The sequence below is a fragment of the Clarias gariepinus genome, chromosome 9 (assembly GCF_024256425.1).
Source record: "Clarias gariepinus isolate MV-2021 ecotype Netherlands chromosome 9, CGAR_prim_01v2, whole genome shotgun sequence".
In the NCBI taxonomy this organism is placed as follows: domain Eukaryota; kingdom Metazoa; phylum Chordata; class Actinopteri; order Siluriformes; family Clariidae; genus Clarias; species Clarias gariepinus.
Genome location: NC_071108.1, coordinates 26,021,031 through 26,044,989, shown reverse-complemented (window position 1 = coordinate 26,044,989; position 23,959 = coordinate 26,021,031). Strand labels below are relative to the sequence as shown.

Genomic DNA, 23,959 nt, shown 5'->3' with positions numbered 1-23,959 from the left:
CTCACTTTCAGTAGTCCTTTCTCCTGCTCATAGTCAAGGTGGGTCCTGAAACTACTGGGTGTAAAGTGGAAATACATCCTGGGTGGAATGTCAGGCACACCCATACACACCTATTCACACCTGGGCAACTTCGCAAAACCAGTCTACTGAATATTTTTGGGAAGGTGGGATAGAACCAGAGAACCCGAAGAAAACCCACAATAAGATGAGGAGAACATGCACACCAACTCCATGCAGACATTAACCCAAACTCAGAATGGACCCACAGGCCCTGGGATGGTAAAGCGGCGACACTATTTGCCTGCACCGTCCCAAAACTTTTACAAAAATAGACAAGATCGCAGATCTTTGATATCTGAAAACATTCCTAGATCTACAGTATCAGTGTAATGTTAAAGATGCACTGGAATATCCCACAATAGAATACACACAAACATGCAAATAAAACTCAAATATTATCTTAAATAACACAACAAAGACATGGTTTAATCTTCCTGATCTTTTGATCAGCTGTGGATCATTTATTAAAGTGCCATGTAAAAAATTCAAGACCCATTTAGAATATATTCTGAAAAGATACATTACAAAGAAAAAAAATTGTGCAAAAAAAAAAAAAAAAAAAATCGGACAATTCGAACAAAAACACAATGATTCTGTTTTAACAAGTTACAGTATGTCTAAAGCAGATTTGAAAGACGTCTTGTTACACTGTAAGCTCAGCTTTGCACCAAGAAATCTTCACAGCACACAAATTCATCCTCTCCTGAGCATCTTATCTAGTTATTCAGAAATGATTAACTACATAATTACATCAGTGAGTAATTAAGATTGGTCATTTTGGTTTCAGAAAGTAGTAGCCACGTCTCATGGTTATACATTAGTTCGAGAAGGTCCGAAAAGTAAAACAAACAAACAACAAAAAAAATCATGAAATATAATATAGACATAAGGGGTGGACGCTACATAACATAAACCTGGATAATAACATTACTTACCTAAATTAATATATTTAACAGGACATTATTAATGACAACTATCTCCTTATATTATTTGAAAAACGATTAAATTTAAATTAAAACATCAGTCTTGTTTAAGAGGGAGATGCAATGTAAACAGATTTTTTTTTTCATTTTCTTTTCCTTTAACAGGGCACACGAGGCTAAATTGACCTATGATAGCCTTAATATAGCAATAAACGAGACTGAGTGCATGTGACAGCTTAAAGCACGATGTAATAACACACACCAGGTCCTGCTGAGGAGTCTTTATGTGGTAGAGAAGCCTGTTAAATATTTTAAGACATAAAGCTTAAGTTCAATAGGAAGGACACTTGAAACTGCACGCTGCCTTCATATACTTCCTTCAACACTTGATGTACATAATAATAAATTCCAAAATGTGATGGAGTGGAGAATCTTTAACTAATAACTCTAATTCCTTAATAAAATATTGCTCAAAACTTTAAATCTGAAAAACACAGAGGTCCTAAAAGACTTGGAATGATGAACTGTGGTTTTAGGAATTAAATACTTTATGGTGGTTGTTTACCTGTAAGACTTAAAATTGAATCGTAGTTTTCTAAGAAAAAAATATATATATTATATATAAATATACTAGCTTTTTGTGCAGTGCCATGCACAAACAGGTCCTTCTGATCTGACAGAATATCTAGAACTATGATACACAAATATAAGACATTGTTACATGCCCCCTTAAGGATTTCTAACATTCTATGTAATTTAAGGCACGACTTGATTAATATCCAGTTATTGCTCTGATGCTTAAATGCTCCTCATGCACAAACTAACGATACCTGATGTTTCAACTCCTCATATTGTGTTGTCATGAAACTACTTTGTAATATTCCTGGCAGCTTATGACTGTAATGTCATACACCATGTACAAATCGGAAATCTTGTTAAAAAAAGTTACAAACAAACAAAATTGACCAAGAAGCAGCAGCTTTCACAAAAGTCTGTGGTCAATAGTGGGATGACATATCCCAGAGAGGCGTAAAAAGAAGAAACAAAAACAAAGTGTTTCCGAGCAAATATTCAAAACTCCTCTTCCTCTAAGCACAGATGGCTTTGCTTCTTGCGTACGTTCCAGTGCAAACACTGAGCCAGACTCTCAAACCAGTCGTTCACCGGGTCCCGGAAACAGATGGATGGGACGGGAAAACACGAAGTGGTGATGGTGATGCTGGAGAAAGAGAAGGAGACATGAAAACCTCTGAATCTATAACATGCAACACTTCAGTTTGAAAATAAGAAAAAAGTCAGTCAGTACCCCGAATAGCTAGATCGTGTGCACAACAATTTTTAACTCTAGTATAGGAGTTCTGCAATGAAAATAAATACATTTCTCCATCATCAAAGGTGTAAAGTAACACAATTTACTTCGTTATTGTACTTGTGTCTGCCAGATGCCTAAATGTAAATGTTTCCCATATCTATACTTTCATTGAGTAGTTTTTACTTTTACTCTATGAGATCATACAGGATATAAGACATAGTGAAGTAAAAGTGAACACTGTGAATGTAACAGCGCTAGGTAGTATCTGAAGTGTAAATTTCACCATCTGCTGACCATTTTGTGTAATACTGTAGTAACAGATTTATTATAAAAAAGGCTACTGTAAACTAACACGAGCTTAATACTTTTAAGCATATACTGTGCTTATACTTGAGTACATTTGAGTACTTTGGTAGTTTTACTCAAGTAGACATTTCAAGGGAGGACTTCTTACAGTACTTTTACTCAAATAGTATTAGACCTAGGGTATCCCTGTTCTTATTCAAGTACTTATTCCTCCCGTCCATCTAGAGCTGGTTCATTGACAACAACCACTGACTCCATCATGGTAAACAAATGCAATCAAAATATGGAAGCTAAAAAATGTAAAAACTTATGGTCACAGAAAAAACAATGTCCATTTTGGGGTTGAACAAATCTGTCTTGAATCCCTACACCTGGTATAATACACATAAGCAGCTGCAATCACAAGCTGTGTGACAGTAAAAAGATTTTCTCTCGTCTGATTAATGAGCTTGCATGTATGACAGGTGACCTTTTCAGAATCAGGAACATGCAGAAATGCGGTAAGACTGTCTACACTAAGCAGCACCACTGCCGCCACATAACTTCTTCCTAGCCAACAGGTTGAACATATGAGCACCAAATGAAATGTAGGAAGTGACCGCCTTTGCTGAGAGGAAAAACATGATGTGTATGCTACATGATCATACAGTACTTCTATTTGTCTTAGCCTGCGGGTGGCCAATTGTGGCCCTCAAGAGCCGCAGCCCTCCACTACTCGCTGATTGCCTGGATCGGGTGTGTTCAGTCATTCAGAAGACGTAACAATTTACTTTGTCTTTCCCCACTCCACCCTGCTCCAAGTTTACATCTTCTGATTGACTTGAACTCATATGATCCAGATAATCATGCAGAGCTGCAGGATTGGCCACTCCTGCCCTAGCTTGTCTAAAAGCATATGCTACTTGATTTTTTTCCCACCTACGTACTATTTACCCAGTAACTAACTAATGAGATTTTCATATCCTGCCCACATTTGTCCACCTGTGTTCACAAAGTATTCTTTCAACATTCAGGGTGGAACAGTGGGAACGTTTAAGATACTCAACAGAAATGTACTCAATCTTATTCGGAGTACAAAATACAAAGCAGTGAAAAGAGAAACACTACTAAATCCAGTATTTCAGGATTTGCCGCATGGTATTTACTTTTCCTAGAACACATTAAAAAAGCATTACATTGCTTTGCTACTCTACTGAAGCCTAGGAGCAATATTAAAGATAAAAAGAAAAAAAAAAACTCTAAACCAAATGGAAACTTGTCAACAAATGTGCACAGTGTTTTTAAAAGACACTAAGAGAAGCTATGAGGCCAATGTAATAATACGTAAGGCCAATACAGTTAGCCAAACTTTCATTACTGAGTTTCTGGTATTATTCCTGTATAGTGTTACAGAAGTCCTGAAGCCTGTTCCAGGGAATTAGGTGCACAAGGTGGGATAAATCCTGGATAGGGTGCCAGCCCATGGTAGGGCCCAAGCACACAGTCAAAAACCTGCGCTTAATCATACACCATGGGCAATTTCAAAACACCAATCAGCCAACACATGTCTTTGGACTGTAGGAGGAAACCTGAGTAACCATAGGAAACACAAAAAGCACAAAGAGAACATGTATGCTCCACTCCCACAGACTGATGATGAGATAATGAAAACCCCTGACACTGGAGGTGTGAGGCAACAGCACTTTCTGAAGAAACGTCCCATCATTACTCACTAAAGAGGCTAATCCTTTTTCAGATGGTCATTACTGAAGGAATTTGACCTTACTGTTTAAACGTTCCATTAGAATCAAGTCAGTCGACATATTTTTTCAGCATAGTTTAATCTTAGTTTATAGGGGCTTTTGGGGTACAGTATTTGCATTAGAAAACGATTTTGGTACTGATTTTGGTACCATGTCTTGGCCAAAACCTCATGACTACTGCTGCAACTGTGTTTAGTTCATGATGTAGACATTAAGAAACACACATCTCACAGGTCCAAAACTGAGAAAGTTCTAATGTTGGCAGATATTCAATGACAGATTTTCTAACTTGTGTAACAGTGATCAGAGGTGTATTCCCTTTTGTATTTAATGAGTCTTGTTAATGTTGTCTTCAATTGTTAGTTTGATTGTTCCTAAGAGGAAGCACCTTATTAACAATGCAAATTTGAATCAGCCATAAGTTAAGTGGCATTGCACAATGGTTATACTGTATACCATGTGCACTCTAAGGTCCTAAACTGAATTATTCACATCCTTTATGACTACAGAATCACTTCTCAAATGCTGTTCTTCTAGGATCTAGAGGGAGTTTTTGGCAACATAAATGTTCTGGCTCTGTTGCATCTCAAATCTGACACTGAATCCTGGTGACCATAGAAAGTAGAGGAAAGTGGAAAATATATTTTTATCCTTTTGGGGAACCAGACGCAATGTGATTGTCTTACGAATTGTAACACATCCATTTAATATCATTCAAAATTTTCATCTTGAAGAGATGAAAGATTGGGCACCTTGTGTTTCTTTCAGTCAGTAACTGCACAGATCTTATAAACACTTACCTGTCTCCATGTCCAATCTCCTGTCGTTTCCTCCCATCAAAGGAAACCCATGCATTGTTTCTGGCCTCGCGTGACAGCATGATCTAAAAGAAGGATATCACTGGGTATGGTCAGTCATATTTCCACAGGACTTTAAGAAATATTTAACTCAAAAGTACTAGCATGGCTGACATGAGCTAAAGGCAGATACCATGATGAAGGAGACAGACGTTACACTGAGATTACACTAGGTTTATTATGTACACAAAGGTAAAAGGTAAAGTGTGTAAGCAATAAAATGTGATGAATTAGACCAAATATTATACCGTTTTCACCATGCAGGAATGGTAAAGTTGTAACAAGTTATTTACTTGTAAATTAAATACTACATGAATAAGGTCCTAAACTTATGATCAGATTGCATTATTCTAAAATCACACAGTCTATGTTTGCTTCTTTTATACACACTATATACCCTTTATACATTCCTAGAGTCTTTCCAAGAATTGTCTTTTTATTTATTTATCTTTTGTCCGTTAGCCAATTCGTGCTGTTTACTGTGTAAAGGTGTTTATATTACAGTTGTCTTCGCATACTGATGGATTACTACTCATGCATTATTAGTGACGCTCTTGAATATAGACAATAGGACAGTGCTTTAAATTTGTCTCCGGTTCTTTTGTTACCTTGAGCTCGACACCCGCAGGCACGACTATGGGTCTGAAGGACAGCGAGTGAGGGCAGATGGGGGTGATCATGATGGCTGGGACGTTGGGGTGGATCATGGAGGCTCCCGCTGCCACGGCGTACGCAGTGCTGCCTGTCGGAGTGGACACGATCACTCCTGACAAAGGTGGAAGAGTATTAAAATCATTGCTGTTGTGCTATGAAATAATGGTACCTTTAGATTTTAAGACAGAAGTAATTTTAATAACAGGACTAAACTGACCATCGCCTTGTACGGTAGTGATCAGGTGACCATCCAGGAAAAGATCGACATTAGAGAGGTAGGAGGAGGGACCTCGGTCCACAACGACCTCATTCAGCACCTGGGATAGTACCAGAGAGAGAGAGAGAGAGAGAGAGAGAGAGAGACTGTAGGTTAGAAGTAATTATATAGCAGTTAATCCGTTTCAAGTCATCTCACAAGGCTTTAGAAAATGCAAGGCTTTACTGAATGACATGTCTTCAGGGAATTTGTGGTTAATGAAACATGCAACAATTTGAGGCTAAGCCAAGCAAACCAGATGAGACAAGCTGTGTGAGACAACCAATGACTTCTGCACTCGGTTTTTTAATAATGCATGTCCACATTAACTAACCAGAAAAGCTGTTTGTGGCTAGCAATAACCACAAAGTGTCTCAAAGTGTAATCAGACACCGCTATACCCAACCAACAGAAGATTTAACCCAAGTATCCTCTTTCATCCGACGCAGACAACACTCCGGACAGTCCAGAGGCTGTTGGAGCCCTGTCACTTACTTGATATTGCATAGTTCTGCGGCCAGACTCGGCATCGCCGTTTGCAATGATGGCGTTTTTCTCCTTTGGTCTGGGATCTTTCGTCACCTTTACCTTTAGCCGGCTCCGCAGGATTATGGCCGCGTTACCTAAAGAAACATTAACAGAGAAATTTTACCTTAAAAGACTTGTTTTACACGCAACTGAGTAAAACCACTAGTAGAAAAATAATAAAAAAATTAATAAAAGGCTTTCAAATAAACAAATTCTGAACACTTTTCTTATGCAACACAGTGTCATTTTTCTGACTACTACTTTTTGCACTATTTAATCCTTACATGAATCTTTAAGATACCCATAATCTGTTTCATCTGCTTGCTTGCTGTAATAGTTTTTTTTTTTTTTTTTTTACTTGTAATAATATTATATTAGAATTACTTTTACAGCTACTGGATGTCACAAAATATTGATAAAAAAAAAAGTCATGAAAATTTTTAAACTTACAAAAAACAGGCGAAAGGTGCTGTGGCATTTCATTCATGATATGTAAGAGTTAGAAATAATAGTGCTCTTTTATACGGCAAGAATAAAAAGTGGGGGAAAATGAACAGGAAGGAGGAAAATTAAACAAAGGACAAAAACAAAATATTAGAGGAAAACATTTTAAACGTTCAAATAAAGTTTCGGTTAGTGATTCTACAAGACCTCTTATTTTCAGAGTATCTGATGGATGTTGGGGTCAAGGTGCATAAAGTGCAGAGGCCTTGAGCCACCCCATATTTCTTCATATTAATTTGAATTAAATTAAAATGATGTAAAATAAATTACAGAACTCAGAATTAATATTTTACAGAGACAGGCTGAAAAAGTACCAAACGATACAAGTTAAAAATTGGTTGTTTATGTAACAAGCTCAGCAGCAACCTCATTTCCCCTCTAATCTGATCATCTGCACCTGTTTTCACTGGTTCATGCCTTACATTAGATCCTTTTTTTTGTGTCACTGTGTGGCTTAACAAAAACAAAAAAAATCCTCTAAAACTGTTCCGGTGCAGGGCCTGGACTGAAGAAGAGAGCCAAAAAACTTGGCAGAAATGAGGGCCAAAAAAGTTCTGAAGAAATATTTCTTAAGACTACAAGAAACACGCAAGAACGTCTGGCTCTTAGGAAGCAAAATATGAAGAACTGATGGGTGACTCCAGACATTTACACAGTACTGCATATATAGTTACAGATTAACTCTGAACCTAAAACGGAAACGACTAACAGCTAACAGGTAAGATCATGACAGTGTTTATTATGACACTTCTGTAAATCTAATGCAGCAGCCTGGGGATGTCTGCTCCTGATACCATAGTTTTTATCCCCACTCTCTCTGGTTCCTTTATACTATGTGAGTAAAACTTCTCTGTAAGGAAAGTGCAGTGTAATAAACACTTATCAAGGTGTACATGTCAGGGTTTGGCTGATGGGAATCGAGCAGCAAAAAGAACAAAAACTTCCCGGACTGAAAACAAACACGGAAGAAAAAAAAAAAAGTGTAAAAAGGGGAAAGATAACATCGAAAGTAAGGCACACACACAGACACACACCTTCAATAACCTGTGTAACCTGAGATTGGTAGGTGTCGAAGTTAAACGGTGTCAGAAAGCCCAGAGAGCCCAAATGAAAGGGCATAACTGGGGGTACGCTCTCCTAGAACAAACACAAAAACACACAGTGATGTGAATTCTGGTCAAGGTATGCACTGTTAATATTTGTTTTACATGCAATATTCCTTTACATCGACAGAGGTGCAGTAAGAGCAAATCTAAGTTTTTAAGCTTTTTTTTTTCTGTTGTACATATGGTTGTACAAAATAAACTCCTGACAAATTTCACTAAAATATCTAGAGCTTTTTTCCCCCCAAACTAATTATTAATCAGAACAAAAAAAAGCAGTTGATGTTTAATGATTTACTCCTTAATAATTCAATGCAATACATATCTTGTATCATTCTAATGCGTATTTTTGTCTTATCACCATGCAGTTCAAAGTACATGACAGTTTGACAGAAATACTCAGGAGCCTTTTGGGCTGATCTGCATGCTCATATAATACACCTAATTTTAAAGTTTTATACATAAAGTGACTTTTTTTTTTACTTGAAATACTTAAAAGGTGAATATACTGTCACGGTGTTGTGTTGACCAGCCTAGAAATCTAGTTAATTTTTGGTGAACCATGTTAAAAGAGGTTTATGGTGCATGTGGTCAAAATGTAATTGGTTCACTTGAAAAAAATAATCTAAATAATGGGGAGATCTAAACAATTTTTGGGAATACAACATCCTACATCTGTACCTGGAAGAGGGACGAGGCGTACAGCAAAGTTCCATCTCCTCCCAAACATATGATAAAGTCTACCCGATTGGAGATGTCATCATAATCTGTCAAAAGTATAGAAACGGAAAAATAAAGGTCAGGCTTTACGTAATCACTAATGCTCGTCAAACACGAAGATTTTTAGGAAAACTATGTATGTGAATACCTTCGCTAAAAGTGCAAAAACTCTTTTTCACGGCCACGAAGCTCTCATCGTTAGCGATGGCTGGGTCCTCCAGAACTTTCCTCTCAACGTAAACGATCATTTTTTTCTGCTAAGGTACATAATAAGAACGAGAAATGACAATATGCTGCTTTTACAAAAAAAACAGAGCACAAACAAATGCAAGCCAGTTCCAATATATAAGCATGTTATTAATATTTTAAAAAGGCATACAGTCTGTACAGCTCTACAACTAGTCCTTAAGAAATCATTTTACAGGACATCAACGTGTTAGACTTCATACTCTGACTTAAAAAAAAGTTTTTTTTTCTTTTTTCTTTAAAGAAAGACTTTGATGAAGTATGAAGGAGAACTCAGACCTCTGTCAGGAAGATGCAGAGCTCTTTAAAAGGCTGCAGAAGGCTGACATCCTGAATCTTTTTAATTACAAGGACACTTTGGGGTGGCTTGTTCCAGGTCAACCTCTGACTCGCCGGGTCCTGAATATGCCTAACAAAAAACATAGGCACATATCAAACACACACACACACACACACACACACACACACACACACACAACACACACACAGCATGAGGCAGAATGCAACAACTTCGACATTCAATGAAATAGTTTGATACATGCAAGCCCTTAGATACACACTAGAACTGGATTTGATTTAAAATTGGTATTATTTCCATTTCTAAACACAAATTAGATTAAAAAATTAAAAAATTAAAATAAATAAATAAAATAAATAAAAATCAACCTCCATTCCAGTTGTATTTTATCTAAGCCTAGGTCCTACAGAAAGATAAAGAACATGAGAATCATAGCTTGAACCCCTACATTAGACTGAATGAAAATGTTCTCAGCAATAACATTAAATAGACTAGATGTATGCAAATGAAAGCAGCTTTATAAACAATGCCCTACATTTGATCTGAGAAGTTTTTTGTCACCTTTTGCATAAATGCCTGTGATCACAGAGACTTCATCTAAACAGATGCTCTGTTAACGTGCGGCTTAGCCCACAAGAAATACACGACTTTTACAGTGACAATTACATAATCCACAGATTTAAGCTTTGTCATACATGCCCCTCACACAAAGCACTGCACCTACCCCTGATGTCGTTACTCCTACGTGTGACATGCGCTGCACTTTTTTTAGCCAGTTTGTTATAAAATATACATATATATAATTAAACACAAAGCCACAAACATCACTTTTCCCAATGGGGTTATATCAGGTCATGTGACAAAAAGCATGTTATCAAACCAGGAACCCCGAAATAAAATACATTCAGATCGAACACTGATTATCTTACTTATGTATGAATTAAATCAGACATCTTACCAATTCCTCATGCACATGTTGAACTTCATGGTGTCTGGCATGTAATCAAAAGCTCAGGTGCAGGGATAATAATTGGTTTACAGCGTTCTAATACCTCCGCTTCTCATTATTCATGTGTGTTCATCTGTTCTAGTTGGAATTCCAGCAAACAACAAACAAAAAAACGAACAAAACTGGTTGAACGTCTTTGTTCCTCATGCCGGATCGCTATCTAATGTGATTAGAGGAAGCCTCCGACTTTAAAAACAAAGCTCTCTCCTGACCACGCCACTCAAGCCCCGCCCGCATGACATGTGGGCGAACCTCAAACAAAGATAGGCTCTCTGTGACTGGCTGGATTACACAGGATTTTCCCTACAGACAGTCCCTCCTTAAAATTGCATCATTTAAAGCTCCCAGTTTGTTTATAAAGAAGCGGTAAATTTTTACAATAAATAATAACATATTTTTTGTGTTTAGTGAAGATAAATATATGATGGATTTAAAATACTCTGGAATTCTAGGAACCTGAACAGTGATAGAGGTGAGAGAGAGTTCAGAGTCCACAGGAGATAAACCATCTATAAACAAGAGCGTCGACTTTAAATTGGATGCTAACCTTGACCCTAGGCTGGATAAATAAAAAAAGTTGTTTAAAAATATACAATAATAAAAATGTAAAAGCATAACAAATGCAAGTTTTCTTTCTTGGACCACTAAATATTACTCTGGGTATGAAACCGTCAGTAATGACTTTCAACTAAAACAAACCCCCATGAATAGGACTGAGATAATCAACTTTCAATTCCTTTAATTAGCATATTAAAGAGAGATTGTTAAGGAATTTCAACGACGAGTATCTGACCGAGGTTCTACTCTTAAACTGTCTGAATCGGATGTTAAAATTACCATAAAAAAATCAAAACAGTGTTAAACTGGTATACCTTCACTGCACTATGTTTACATCAGCTCACATTACCTATTATGGGTTTTGAGAATGTGTGTTTTGTTTAGGTTATCCATACATCTAGTTCCGTGGAAAGAAAAGTAGTTAACAATACTTTTTGAAAGATTAGAAAATTCGAAAGATACAACTTGATTTAGCTCAGTGCGACTGCAGAAGTTTGATATGAGTCTCGACTGAATTTTTTTTAAATGCATTGTTGCACAGAAACAGCATTGTGGAATTTGGCACTACTTATTTGCACCTTAGTTTCAATTTCAGACAGACTTGCAAAAAAAAAAACCTGAATTATCCCTTTAAGGGCATTTTCCATCACCCTTCTGCACACTGACCTTAATCACAAGTGTCAAAAAGCCATGAACAAAGCCCCAGGGTGCTTCACCATAAGTCGTCACATTACCTGCTTCGAATTCATCAGTGCCAGTCCAAGGCAAAAAATAAATGTATTTCAGCACACCTTGGCCAGGAAGGACAGAAGCACTCTCACAAAATTATACCTTGTGCCAAAAGTTCACGCACAGCTGCAGCGCAGAAATTAAGATATATATTTTTTTAATAAACACCATGATCAGAGGCTTTGCGGTTATATCAAATCACAAGCTCTGATTATTAATTTATAAACGTTGACCTGAAACAACCTGTTTGCCAAGAGCTTGCAGTGTTTCTGTAATGCTGAGTCATGCAGACGCAACACGTGCTAAAAACTATGCAAGTTGCTGTGATTAAAATCAATAGAAACAGCATACAATAACAAAGAGAATTACTTAAAAAGACTACAAACTCTCGGCACTTTGCACTTAATGCTCATCTATTAACACAGAATCACATTATGCTTTTTGTCCATTACATACACTACCAGTCAAACGTTTGGAGACACCTACTTCCATGGCTCCATGTAAAACAATGCTGAAGGCATCCTAAATATGCAATAATCTCCTCTGATCTGCTACTAATGCTCTTTAAACCCTTCATAACGGCTCTAATCTGAGGTGCTGTTAACTGGCGATTTCTGAGGCTGGTCACTTTAAATGAACTTCTTCACGGCAGCAGAGTTAGGTTTTGGTCTTGCCCTCCCTGGGAAGGTCTTCATGAGAGCCAGTTTCATCAGGGTGCTTGATGGGTTTTGCAAATGCACTTGACGATACTCTTCTTGCAAGAACTATTCCAGAACAGCCAACCGTCATGTCATATAATAACAATGACTGTTAATTATCTAATGCAATATATTATTTTATAGTTTTGAAAAATAAATCCAGTATTGTTTTAGAATGGACATGCGTTTGACTGGTGTGCTCGAACCTTTGACTGGAAATGTACATTATACACCACCGAGACCTACTGAATTCTGTATTCTGATTAATCGGAAGGTTTTAAATCCTTTTCTGGAACAGCAGCACGGGACAGTATTGCTAGTATGCTGTATTATTTTATAGCAGGGGCATTGAATTAAAATTTAAGAAGGTCCAGTCAATCATGTTAGTCTTAGGATTAATTCGCATGGGATAAGTGAAGCCTGCAATTATTTTATATCTTAAATCTTGAATTATGATGTAAACTTCCTGGCTTAATTGTTTATTATCTTAGATAGGCTTTTGTTTGGAAATGCCTTTATAGTTCTAGCTGTATGATATAAACAAGAGTGTTTACCGCATGCTGCTATGTGTCATCCATCGCTTTCTAATCATTCTTTTTGTTTTCGCTCTTCTGATGGTTTTCAGCTTTCTCTTTCTGCAAATTGTATTATTGCATGTTTGTATTTTCATTTCTGTTTCTTCCGCACACTCGGCCTATACTGGGTAAACTACGGCTTTGATTAGCTCTGACGTATTGAGTGACGTATAAAGCTGTGGCCACCCAAGGGAAAAAGCACTTGATTACCGGAATATTATTTTTATTCCTATTTATCAAAAAAAAAATAAATAAAAAAAATAAAATCAGGGTCCGAATAAAACAGTCACTGTAGTGATGCCTGTTCTATAGCAAAAGCTTTCAAAGGTATGGCAGATTTTGGAAACATACATATTGAAAATGTGTATTACTGATGATATGGTGTAGCCTTCCATCTTCTTAATGTCAGCAGAAAAAGAAAAACAGCAGCAAATAAGAACATGCTGTTATAATGCAAGTTTTTTCAAACTTACTAATTTAGTGTGTTACTGTACATAAAATGTAATTTTTTTTATGTAAACCTGTCGAATTTGCTGCAGTACAAAATGAAAAAAACACTTTAGATTATGCTGTAATAAGGAACACCATCAATTTCTGGTTGGTTAAAGTATCCCTTAACTTAATAGCCAGATGTTTTCCCTTTTAACAACAAAAAGACCCAGGTCCTGTAAGAAGCAGCCCTTGAATTTTTTTTAATGAGTCCATCCTGTTCTGGTGTCTATTTAAAAAAATGAGTTTTTGAGTTCTTCGCCCAGCTCAAAACAACAAACGACAGAAGTGTCCAAACTTATGACCACTATGAACTGACTTTAGGTTGAGTAAAAAAGCTGTTCTGTGTTTGCAGATTCGAGGAAGTCAGTCCTACTGATATACTGATAAAGACAGTCTGTGCCCACTTAAAAAAAATGCGACAAGTCACTGACACGTTGTCCTTAACACTCATGCATGTTGTCTGGCCTTTCTGAAATGCCAATGGAGATATGAACAATAATAAGCAAAATAAATGTTAATAAGAAAAATATTAATAGTTCATTATTTTAAATAGTTGTATATTTCTGTGGTTTTTGTAATTATTTATATTGATCAATCTTTTAAACTGAATATCTTTTTCCTCCTTTTGTGTAAAAAATAAAATAAAACCCACATTGTTTTTGAAACTGAGCACTTCCTGTTGGTCCTGTAGCAGTGTTGCACTGGTGTTAGGTTTCAGCCCTTTACTGCGACTGTTTGCTTAGACATCAGTATATCTGTAGATTAAAGCCTGAAATTCTCCACTTGTGAATAATGAGCGATAGATTGGTGTTTAGTTTTAAATCCATCTAAGACCTTTGCAATGAACAATAAACCCAAGATTTCAACTAGTGTCAACATCAATATCTTTATTTTTATTGACTGATAAGGCATTAGAAGCTATATGTTATAATAAGCATATTACTGTAAAAAAAAAAAAAAAAAAAAAAAAAAACTCTTGCCCTCTATTTCCCTGTGTTTCAGCACTTTTTATTCATTCGACTTCATTGTTAAGCTTTCTACTGAATATTCTTCTTCTGTGACATATTTTTGCACTGTGTTCTCAATCGAGCCATTATGCTTAAACACATTAATACAGGAAACAATGGCTGAGGCAATTTTTGCTATTGAGAAACTAAAATTTCCACAATTGTGAAAAAATGGTCTATATTCAGCTTCCTGTTCTTTTTTTCTCCAGTACAGATTAGGTTACTCGTGCCGTGACTCGTCCACCCACAAGTCAAAGAGGATATTCACTTTTTATACAAGGAATATAAACCATCGTGAACAAAGCACATTGTATTAAACACACTGCAAAAGACTTTCAATAGATATGTTAAAGCCTAAATTTCTTTTGCTAATGGAAAAAGTAATTATTTGAAAAAGCGTCGCAACCGTAAATGGGATAAGATAAATGATCATAAGCATTTGTGCTATTATGGTATTAGTTCAAAAAGATTTGACCAGAAAGATATTGTATTACTTTTGAACTTACTTCTCAAACAGAGAAATAGAAACTAGGAATTATAACTCGGGCATGCCATGGCTTTTGTTTTTTATAGATTATGTTTAGCTGATTGCCAATGTGTGAATAGTTTTGAGCACAACGACTATAGGATTACAGAGGAACTATAAAATTGTACCATCATAAACTGCAAATTAAATATATTAACTGAAATATTAAATATTATATGCAAACGTATATTTATAAAGAAATATATATTTTTGGACTCATTGTGCTCATGAATTACCACACAGAAGAAAACAACAGGTACAGTAATTGAATCAAATTCCTCTCACACTCCCTTTTACCCAAAAAGGGCATTTTTTTTAAACTAGATGATTTATTTACCCTTTTTACGATTTTCACTTACATCACTGCTTTTGGGTTCTTCATCATGCAAGCTTTGGGCCCAAATGTGGTCACTGGACTTGGTCCATGAAGTGACTGGGTCCGCCTAAAGAAAAGAAAGGAAAAAAAGGAAAAAAAAAAAAAAAAAAAGGTTAGCTTTGTCAAAATTTTTTTAAAACCTGCATGTCCTCAGATGACAAACACACATCCCACATAGTCAAAGGCTAAAACATTTTAAAGAGTACTTCTAGCACAATATAAATTTCTCATTTATTTTTAATGTCTGCAAGCTCCATATGCAATTACATAAAGCCTGTTTATAGCCTATTTATAGACAAAAAAGTCCGATGATGGCTTAGGATCATGCCTGTACAAGTCAAACCCCAGTGGACCCACTCATTTTTCCAAAACATATGATTACATCAGACAATTCTATGTAGATTACATTTCTATGCCTTCAGCTTCCTTTGTTTAGGTCACATGTGCTAGTACATTTTAACTTGGCAACATCATTTTCATCCATAAACCACTATATAAAATTCTGTTTAAATCTAATGTTAAACATATTGCATTATTACTTATGTGACACCAAGACATTTAAATATTTCATAAATTATGTAATACAGTTTTTTTCTTTTTATATCATTTTGAAACAGGAAGAAAAACTAATGCATTAGGATCCATTAATACGAACGAGTTGCATAGGCAGAAATGAATGCATGTTAATTAATGTTCATTTCTGGTCTGTTAAAAAAAAGGTTCTTTTTGTGTTACAGCACAAGGGCTATGTTTCATGCTTGTGAATAAAAATCCAGCAGAACACTCGGACACCTGTGAGACATGAAAAGCCTCTGTTCATACAAAAGCAGCATCAAAGATGTAAATTTCATATGATGATTAAAGATGAATAAACAGAACCGGAAAGGAACACGACAGAATTAAATCACAGATAATTTTGTAGCACTGTGAACTAAGCATGTCATATTTAAACCAGAGCAAATCCTGATGATTATCGGGTTGTGATTAAACAAAAGGTCTTGTGATGCCCCCTGTTGGCGCAAAGCAAAGGTTACACTTTGGGAAATGTTACAGGCATATAAACACTGACAATTACTTGTGCAATATAATGGTCACATTAAACTTGCTTAATGAAGCTGTCCTGAAAGAAAGCAGAATTTATATAAATTTAATAACGTTTTTTAATCGCATTTTGAGATGTTTAACTTAAGATAGCAAAAAGATTGTAAGAGATTATTTGTATTTATTGTAAACCTTGTAATTTATTGTAGTGCATTTTGCAGGCAACAAGGCAGTCTCTCTTTCTATCTCCTAACAAAGGGTGCTCACATCACTGTGAATAAAAGGTATGAAACTGATTGACATTTACAGAAGACTTTAAGCACAGTACAATTATGAGACTCTAAGTGATAAGCTACAGTAAAACATTTAAATCGTGCAAAAAAAAAAAAAAAGAAAAAAAAGGCTAAATTCCGTAAATGACACACAAGCATTCACAAACATAATTTACACATTACAGGAACTCGGCTGGGACATACTCTATACTCTCATATCTATACTCACATACTCTATACAGCACAGATTTGCACATGTTTGGGCCATTAAAGAAGTTCCTCCTCGTGAAGCAGGCACTCCCATCCTGAATTTGGAGTACTGAGAGACCTTTCTACCGTAATGGTATAGACGCACACACTCATACGCAATTAACTGCTGCTCACTAAATTTTTACTGTTCTTTAAATACACAATTCTTTCCAAACTCTAAGGAGCTTGAAAATCTCAAACCAGCTTGCCTGGTTTATATATATATATATATATATATATATATATATATATATACATATATATATATACACATATATACACATATATACATACACACACACAGTAAATAGGTGCATCTGAATAAATTTGAATAGCCTCGAAAAGTTAATTTATTTTAGTAATTCAATTCAAAGTACTCTTTTTAGATCAAAGTTAATTTTGCATTTAATGTGAGAATTAAGAGACCAAAATTATGAGGAAGAAAAGAGAGGCACAGAATCCAAGTTGCTTGAGGGCAAGTGTGAAGTTTGCACAGTCACCAGCTTTATGGAAATGCCGATTTCATCCTCCGGCCAGGACTTGGTACCTGCCCACACTGCCAAAGTACTAATACCTGGTTTAAGGATCATGGTATTCCTGTACTTGATTGGCCAGCAAACTCGCCCGACCTAAACCCATAGAGAATCTATTGAATATTGTGAAGATGAAGATGTGAGACACCAGAATCAAAAACACAGAAGAGCTGAAGGCCGCTATCAGAGCAACCTGGGCTTCCATACAGTAACCTCAGCAGTGCCACAGACTGATCGCCTCCGTGCCACGCCGCTGCGGTGATTCATGCAAACTGAGCCCTAAACAACTATTGAGTGCTGTCCATGTTTATACTTTTCAGCAGTCCAACATTGCTGTTTTTACTTTTTTTTTTATGGTCTTAAGTAACATTTACATTTTTATTACCTGTAAGCCATAATCACCAAAATTAAAAGAAATAAACATAAGAAGTAATGTGTATTAAATCTATGAGTTTCACTTTTTTAAATTAAATTTCTGAAATAAATATAATTTTTGATGATATTCTAATTTACTGAGATGCACCTGTGTTTATATACAGTACATAAAACAGCAGTCATTCCGAGACCACCCTTAAGCAACACTATGTTTGCTTATCTTTTAAAAAGATCTAAAAATACTGTTTAAAACCAAAAATGGAACAGAAACTAACTGGGTCACAGAAATAATGCCAGGACAATGCAGGCATTTTTTGCGTTTGACAACAACTTAGTCTAAACTAGTTTAAATACTAGTGATATTTGTATATGAAAATTTCTAAAAACAAACTTTCCCTGGGGTCTTTATTTCTCAACGAAAACATGTCTGATTCCAAGATCAAGGGATCCATTTTGTAAAAAAACTAAACAAACAAACAAACAAATAAACAAAACATTACGGTTTAAAGGAAAACTAATTGTTTAAAGAAGCTATGGTAAAAAAAGAACAATATTCAGCTTAGTGTTTGCTCATCGACTCATTGTCCTCTGTCGGTAACTACACAAAGAACTACCCTATCCGATTTGAATCGTAATGATGGTGCTCTCTTGCTTGCTTGCTCTAAAAAAAATTCTGAATAGATTATTACCCAATATATTTTTTTCCCGAACCTATAAAATTATAACTTTTTGTCATATTGAATGAGCGATTCATCTTGTCCACTCCAGCAAATTATCATTATCCAAAAATGGAGGAAACTTAGAACAGTGGTGAACCTTCCCTGAAGTGGACAGCCTAACAAAATTACTCCAAGAGCACAACGTCTACTCATCCAGGGTCTTAAAAAAAGAACTGAGGACAACACCTAAGGAACTGCAGGCTTCACTTACCTCAGTTAAGGTTAACAATTCAACAATAAGAAAGAGCCTAAGCAAAAATGGCATCCAAGGGGGGAATTTAGAGGCAAAAGCCACGGCTGACCAAAAAAAGCATAAAGGCTAATCTTACATTTGCTAAAAACATCTTGATTATCCCCAAGATTTTTTTGGCAAATATTATATGGCCTGATGAGACAAAACTTGGAAGGTGAGCATCCCATGACATCCGGACAAATTGCCATGATTAATGAAACTATTAATTCTGTGCTCTACCAGAAAATCCTGAAGGACAATGTACCGCCATCAGTTTGGGACTTCAAGCTCAAGTGCACTTGGATTAGGGACTTAACACTGACCGAAAACACACTAGCAAGTCCACCTCTGAATGGCTCAAAAAATAAAAAGTAAATTAAGTTTTGGAGTGGCCAAGTCAAAGTCCATACTCAAATCTCAAAACTCCCACAGTGCTGCTGAATTGAAACAGTTCTGCAAAGAAGAATGGGCCAAAATCTAACAATGTGAAAGACAACTGCTGCACACAGTCATGTTTTATATTAAATTATTCAAGCCACATTTTTAATGAATGAAAAAAATATTTTGTTTATTTAGGTTTTTTTCTTCCTTATAAAGGTTTAAATATTAGAAGTGCAGGTGGGTCTGCACTTACCTGAACTCTGCAGAGCTAGGCACAGACGAGGTGGACATGCTCCTGGCTTTTGGTTTATTACGGAAAGCTTTTCCCAAACTTGGAGGCTCCCTCCTGCCACAAGATGAGCATGCCGTCTCTGGCTTTAGGATGCAGCTTGACTCCCCTGAACCCTCCATCTGAGACAACGAGAGCGGCGTGACAATAGATTAATGTCTGAAAGCAAATCTTAACATGAACTGAGGTTCTGCTTGTTCCTAATTCTTTAGGTCTCGTAAGAAAGGTCTTTGTTAACAGGTTCAGGAAGTTATGATAGCTGTTGCAATGGAAAAAAAAGGCATCTTAACCTCTGTTACCCAAACAACATTCTGTAGTTAGGCAATCGACACCAAGTAAAGCTATGTAAAACAACAAAAGGGTGTAAAATCATGTCTATTGCCCACAGGTATTTAAATCAACTGCCTTAGCATTCTAAATTTGGACACTGTCGTAAACATGCGAGTTAACCAACATGTTTTACCTGACACCTTCTATTCAATACTTTCATTTGCTATGTTAAGGTTATGGGGTAAAATTGTTTCAAAAGGCTTGGAATTTTGACTGATAGTTAAGAGAGCAAATTTGCCAAACCGTATTTGGAAATGGTGTGTTCTTTACAGATTATACAAATACATGCATGTTGATTCAGTGTAGGGTAGAAAAAGGAGATGCTGTTCTCATCAGCCTGAAATTATAAGAACACCCTGGGGGGAAGTTGGAGTTTGTCAAGTCAATAAAGTTAGACAAAAGGGTATACACTGTAGTCCTAGACATCATATGAAAAGTCAATATCCAGTCTAGTGGCATAGACCTAAATATTAGCTTATAACACTTTCTTAGATACATATTATAGAGTAACAAGTTGCCAACATTGAGGCATACAGGAACAACTACAGCTACAATCTGTTAATCTACAAGGGGCAAACCTGGACTTTCGATTATGCAGAAAAACAGAATATATTTATGAGAGTAAAACCTTCCTTTATTTCCCTATATAATCCCTTTCTACACTAATGCACTTATCTCTGAGTTTTACCAGTGCTTAAATAACAACAGAGTAGAAAGTTCTAATTACACCGAAGCCATGATCAGACTGCCTGCTTCATGTCTGGAACGTTGTCCTCTCAGGAATTCCTTTAATTAATTGCCCAAACATGTGGAAAAGGCTTGAAGATTGCCTTCTTTAAAACGTGTGCATCATTCAGATGTTTTACTGCAGCTAGGAGTCTCATTACCGTACTTTCCTTGAAGTTTTCAGTAAATGCCAATCAGTTTTAGACCTTCACACATTTTAAATGCACCTTGTAATTTAACATACAACACATACAACAAACTGAAAACAAAAACATTTTCATAAACTCATCTGTATGTATTGATATCATACATCAATATCATGAGGCTAAAATATGTGGTGACTCAGACAGGAACAGTGAAAGGATGCTAAATTCTAGACAAGGGCTCACCACCAAATAATGCAAGAATAACTTCATGTAAAGCAGTAACATGCAAAGAGTATGTTTTCCTCTTAGTACAAAAACAGAAGTTAAAACTAACTAACTTCTGTTATCAGAAGTGACAAACTGCCAGGTAGTAAGAACTAATGAACACAACAAGCTGAGTCAAATACATACAGTAGCAAAGATACACAGGTTCACTTCTTTAACTGTTTCCATATAGGTTACTGTTGTCGATGTTGTGATTACAGCTTATTGAGATACTCATGAGTGTGAGCAAAAACATTTGCATGTCAACACAGTTTTTTCCTTTCTTTCTTAAAGTCTGACATATAGAGTACCTGTAAAAAGTCTGGGCACAAGTTTGGATCACTTTTCTACATTCTAAAACAATACTGGAGATTTCAAAACTAAGAAAACAACACATAAATTATACAAAAAAAGGAATACACATTTCAACAGTTATCTATGGCCTTTTTTAAAACTTTTAATTTTATTATGTCAGCAATTTGTAGTCTTATGTTTCCTTTAAAGATGTCAGTAGTCGCACCATCACTGATGCTATAATCGTGTTATCAGAAGAGAAGCATATATTTTTGTGCCTGTCTTGGTCTGTAACATCATAGCAAAGAATTGTTATTTTATGACAGAAAGGTCGGATGTTCTGTTGTAGTTTTTGCAAGAGTAGTATTGTCAAGTGTAATTCAAAATCCACCAATCACCATGATGAAACTGGCTCTCATAAAGACCTTCCCAGGAAAACAAGACCAAACCGTACCCTCTGCTACAGGGAAACTCACTTAGAGTCACCAGCCTCAGAAATCACCTCAGATTACAGCAGTTACGAAGGCTTTACAGAGCATAAGTAGCAGACACATCTCTCAAGATCTCTCAAGATTACTGCGTATCTGGGATGCCTTTGGCATTGTTTTACAATGTAGAAAGACATAAAAATCAGGAAAGACCATACAATTCGGTATCATAACTTTGACTGTTAGTGTACATTGTGTATGCACATGCTGTCCTTTAGCTTGAATAAAGCCGCAGCTCCAGTTGATGAGAAAAGAAGCAGGACCACAGTACAGTACTATCTACTGTAGTCCTAGACTAGTGCTAACACTTTTCCAGATCGAATCCAAGGTCCAAGCTTCCTGACTGTGTTCATCTTAACTACCTGTGCACGTGGGTGTCCTCCCATCTCACAAAAACATGGCGCTGGGCGAACTGACTACACTAACTGTGTGGGGATGCTAGTTAACTAGTTAAACAAATTACAGTACTTTTCTGTACACATAAATAAAATCTAGAAACACTTTTGAATGCCGTGACTGCATGTGAGTAGGCCAGTTAGCATTAGTTAGCTAAGCAGCTCATCTGCGCCAGCTGGGTTATGTATTAGCTAACAGGCTACTTACATTGCCCTGATCCTGCGCGGGTACAGGCTGATCCTAGCTGCCGGCTAGTGGAAGCGGGTGGTGAAGGAACTCGCTGGCCGCTGCGCTGTGAAGCTCACTGCACCGCCATAAATAAATAATTAGCTGTCGTTCCCCATGCGCGGTGTTATCCTCTCACGAAGACATTTCGCCGGTTTGCGTTTCTATCCCAACAGCACGCGCGCCAGTTTAACGGCAGCTTCCGAGCTGTCACCCGCTGTTCCTGAAAGCTCCTTGACTAGCCAGTACGGCTGCTACGCCTGTATTACATCACCGTCACCGCGCGCGCTGATTGGTCGTTATGGTGGGGTGGGGGTGGTGGGGTCTTTCCTGTTTCTACTCTGATTGGTCAAGCTGTGGATGAGCAGGTTCTCGAAGCTCCTCCCTCTCCTGGTGCTGGTGCGCTGACGGTGGTTTTCATTCAAAACAAGATCCCACCACTACCAGCAGTACTCCGTTCGGAATTGTTACCAAACCAGTTTACTCAAACGTCTAAAACAGCTATTTTAATGGAATGGGAAAATATCAGCACGGCACTCAGGCTACGACCTCGTCACACTGGCACCTCTGTTTGTTTTGCACAAATGTAGTGAACACACTAAAAGAGCTTGTGGCAGCAAAGAAAGTGCCCCCTCCTGCCACACCCTTACTCACCCTCAGTCCCACTCTGATGCTCTACATTATAAAGATAGTAGAAATAGTGATAAGACTAAATCCATTTATGAAGTTTTGTGAACCTTATTTAGCATACATCCACCCTTTTTACAAAAATAAATTAATAATAAATATAGGCAGCAAAGTGGCGTAGTGGTTAGCACTGTGGCCTTGCACCTCCAGGGTCAGGGTTCGATTCCTTCCACAGACCAAAGACATTCCCAAATTGTCTATAGTGTGTGTGTGCCCTGTGATGGACTGGCATCCTGTCCAGGGTGTACTCCACCCCATGCCCTAAGTCTCCTGGAATGGGCTCCAGGCCCCCTGCTAACCTGTATATGGGATAAAGTAGCATAGACCCTGAGTGAGGAAATGTTTCATTTATCGACTATACAGTTCATGCTTTCCCAAGAGACTTAGGGCTTGAGGTGGGGTACATGCTGGACAGGGGGCCAGTCCATCACAGGGCACACACACACACACACACACACACACAGTGAATGAGTGAAAATTAATTAATTCCTTCATTCATCAACTATACAGTTTATCCTGTGGACAGTGTCTTGGGGGTCTGGAGCCCATCCCAGGAAATTTAGGGCACAAAGGCAGGGTACACCTTAGATGGAGTGCAAATCCACCACAGTCCTTGAATTTTCATAAAGTAAGTAAAATTTAAAAAATGTACTTTTACCCCCCCTTTCTGCCACTCATTTAGGCCAAGGCCTTTTTAATTCAGTCATACATATAGATTGTAAATTACTCTTCTGAAAAATGATTTAATCAACCAAATTACTCTGCAGGTTTATTCAGTGGGTGCTGCCAAACATTTAGGGGTACTTGGGCGTGACGACAGGGTGTAGGACACT

The 23,959-nt window shown here is 36.9% G+C and overlaps 1 protein-coding gene across 4 annotated transcripts; it reads right to left on the bottom strand.

Moving 5' to 3' along the window:
- Positions 1-484: 484 nt before the first annotated feature.
- On the bottom strand, positions 485-22,659 carry nadka (NAD kinase a). Of its 4 annotated transcripts, none has more exons than XM_053504549.1 (12): positions 22,422-22,659; positions 19,535-19,692; positions 15,463-15,546; positions 9,491-9,620; positions 9,114-9,222; positions 8,927-9,012; positions 8,177-8,279; positions 6,606-6,733; positions 6,072-6,171; positions 5,809-5,966; positions 5,144-5,226; positions 485-2,202 (listed from the first exon to the last, which is right to left on the bottom strand). In XM_053504549.1, the coding sequence occupies exons 2-12, from the start codon at positions 19,690-19,692 to the stop codon at positions 2,055-2,057; spliced, it is 1,287 nt and encodes a 428-aa protein (XP_053360524.1). In that variant the 5' UTR covers positions 22,422-22,659; the 3' UTR covers positions 485-2,054. The 4 variants fall into 4 exon arrangements, with proteins under 4 accessions (XP_053360524.1, XP_053360525.1, XP_053360526.1 ...); XM_053504550.1 differs by having other exon boundaries at positions 9,114-9,219; XM_053504551.1 differs by lacking the exon at positions 19,535-19,692.
- Between the last annotated feature and the right edge of the window lie 1,300 nt (positions 22,660-23,959).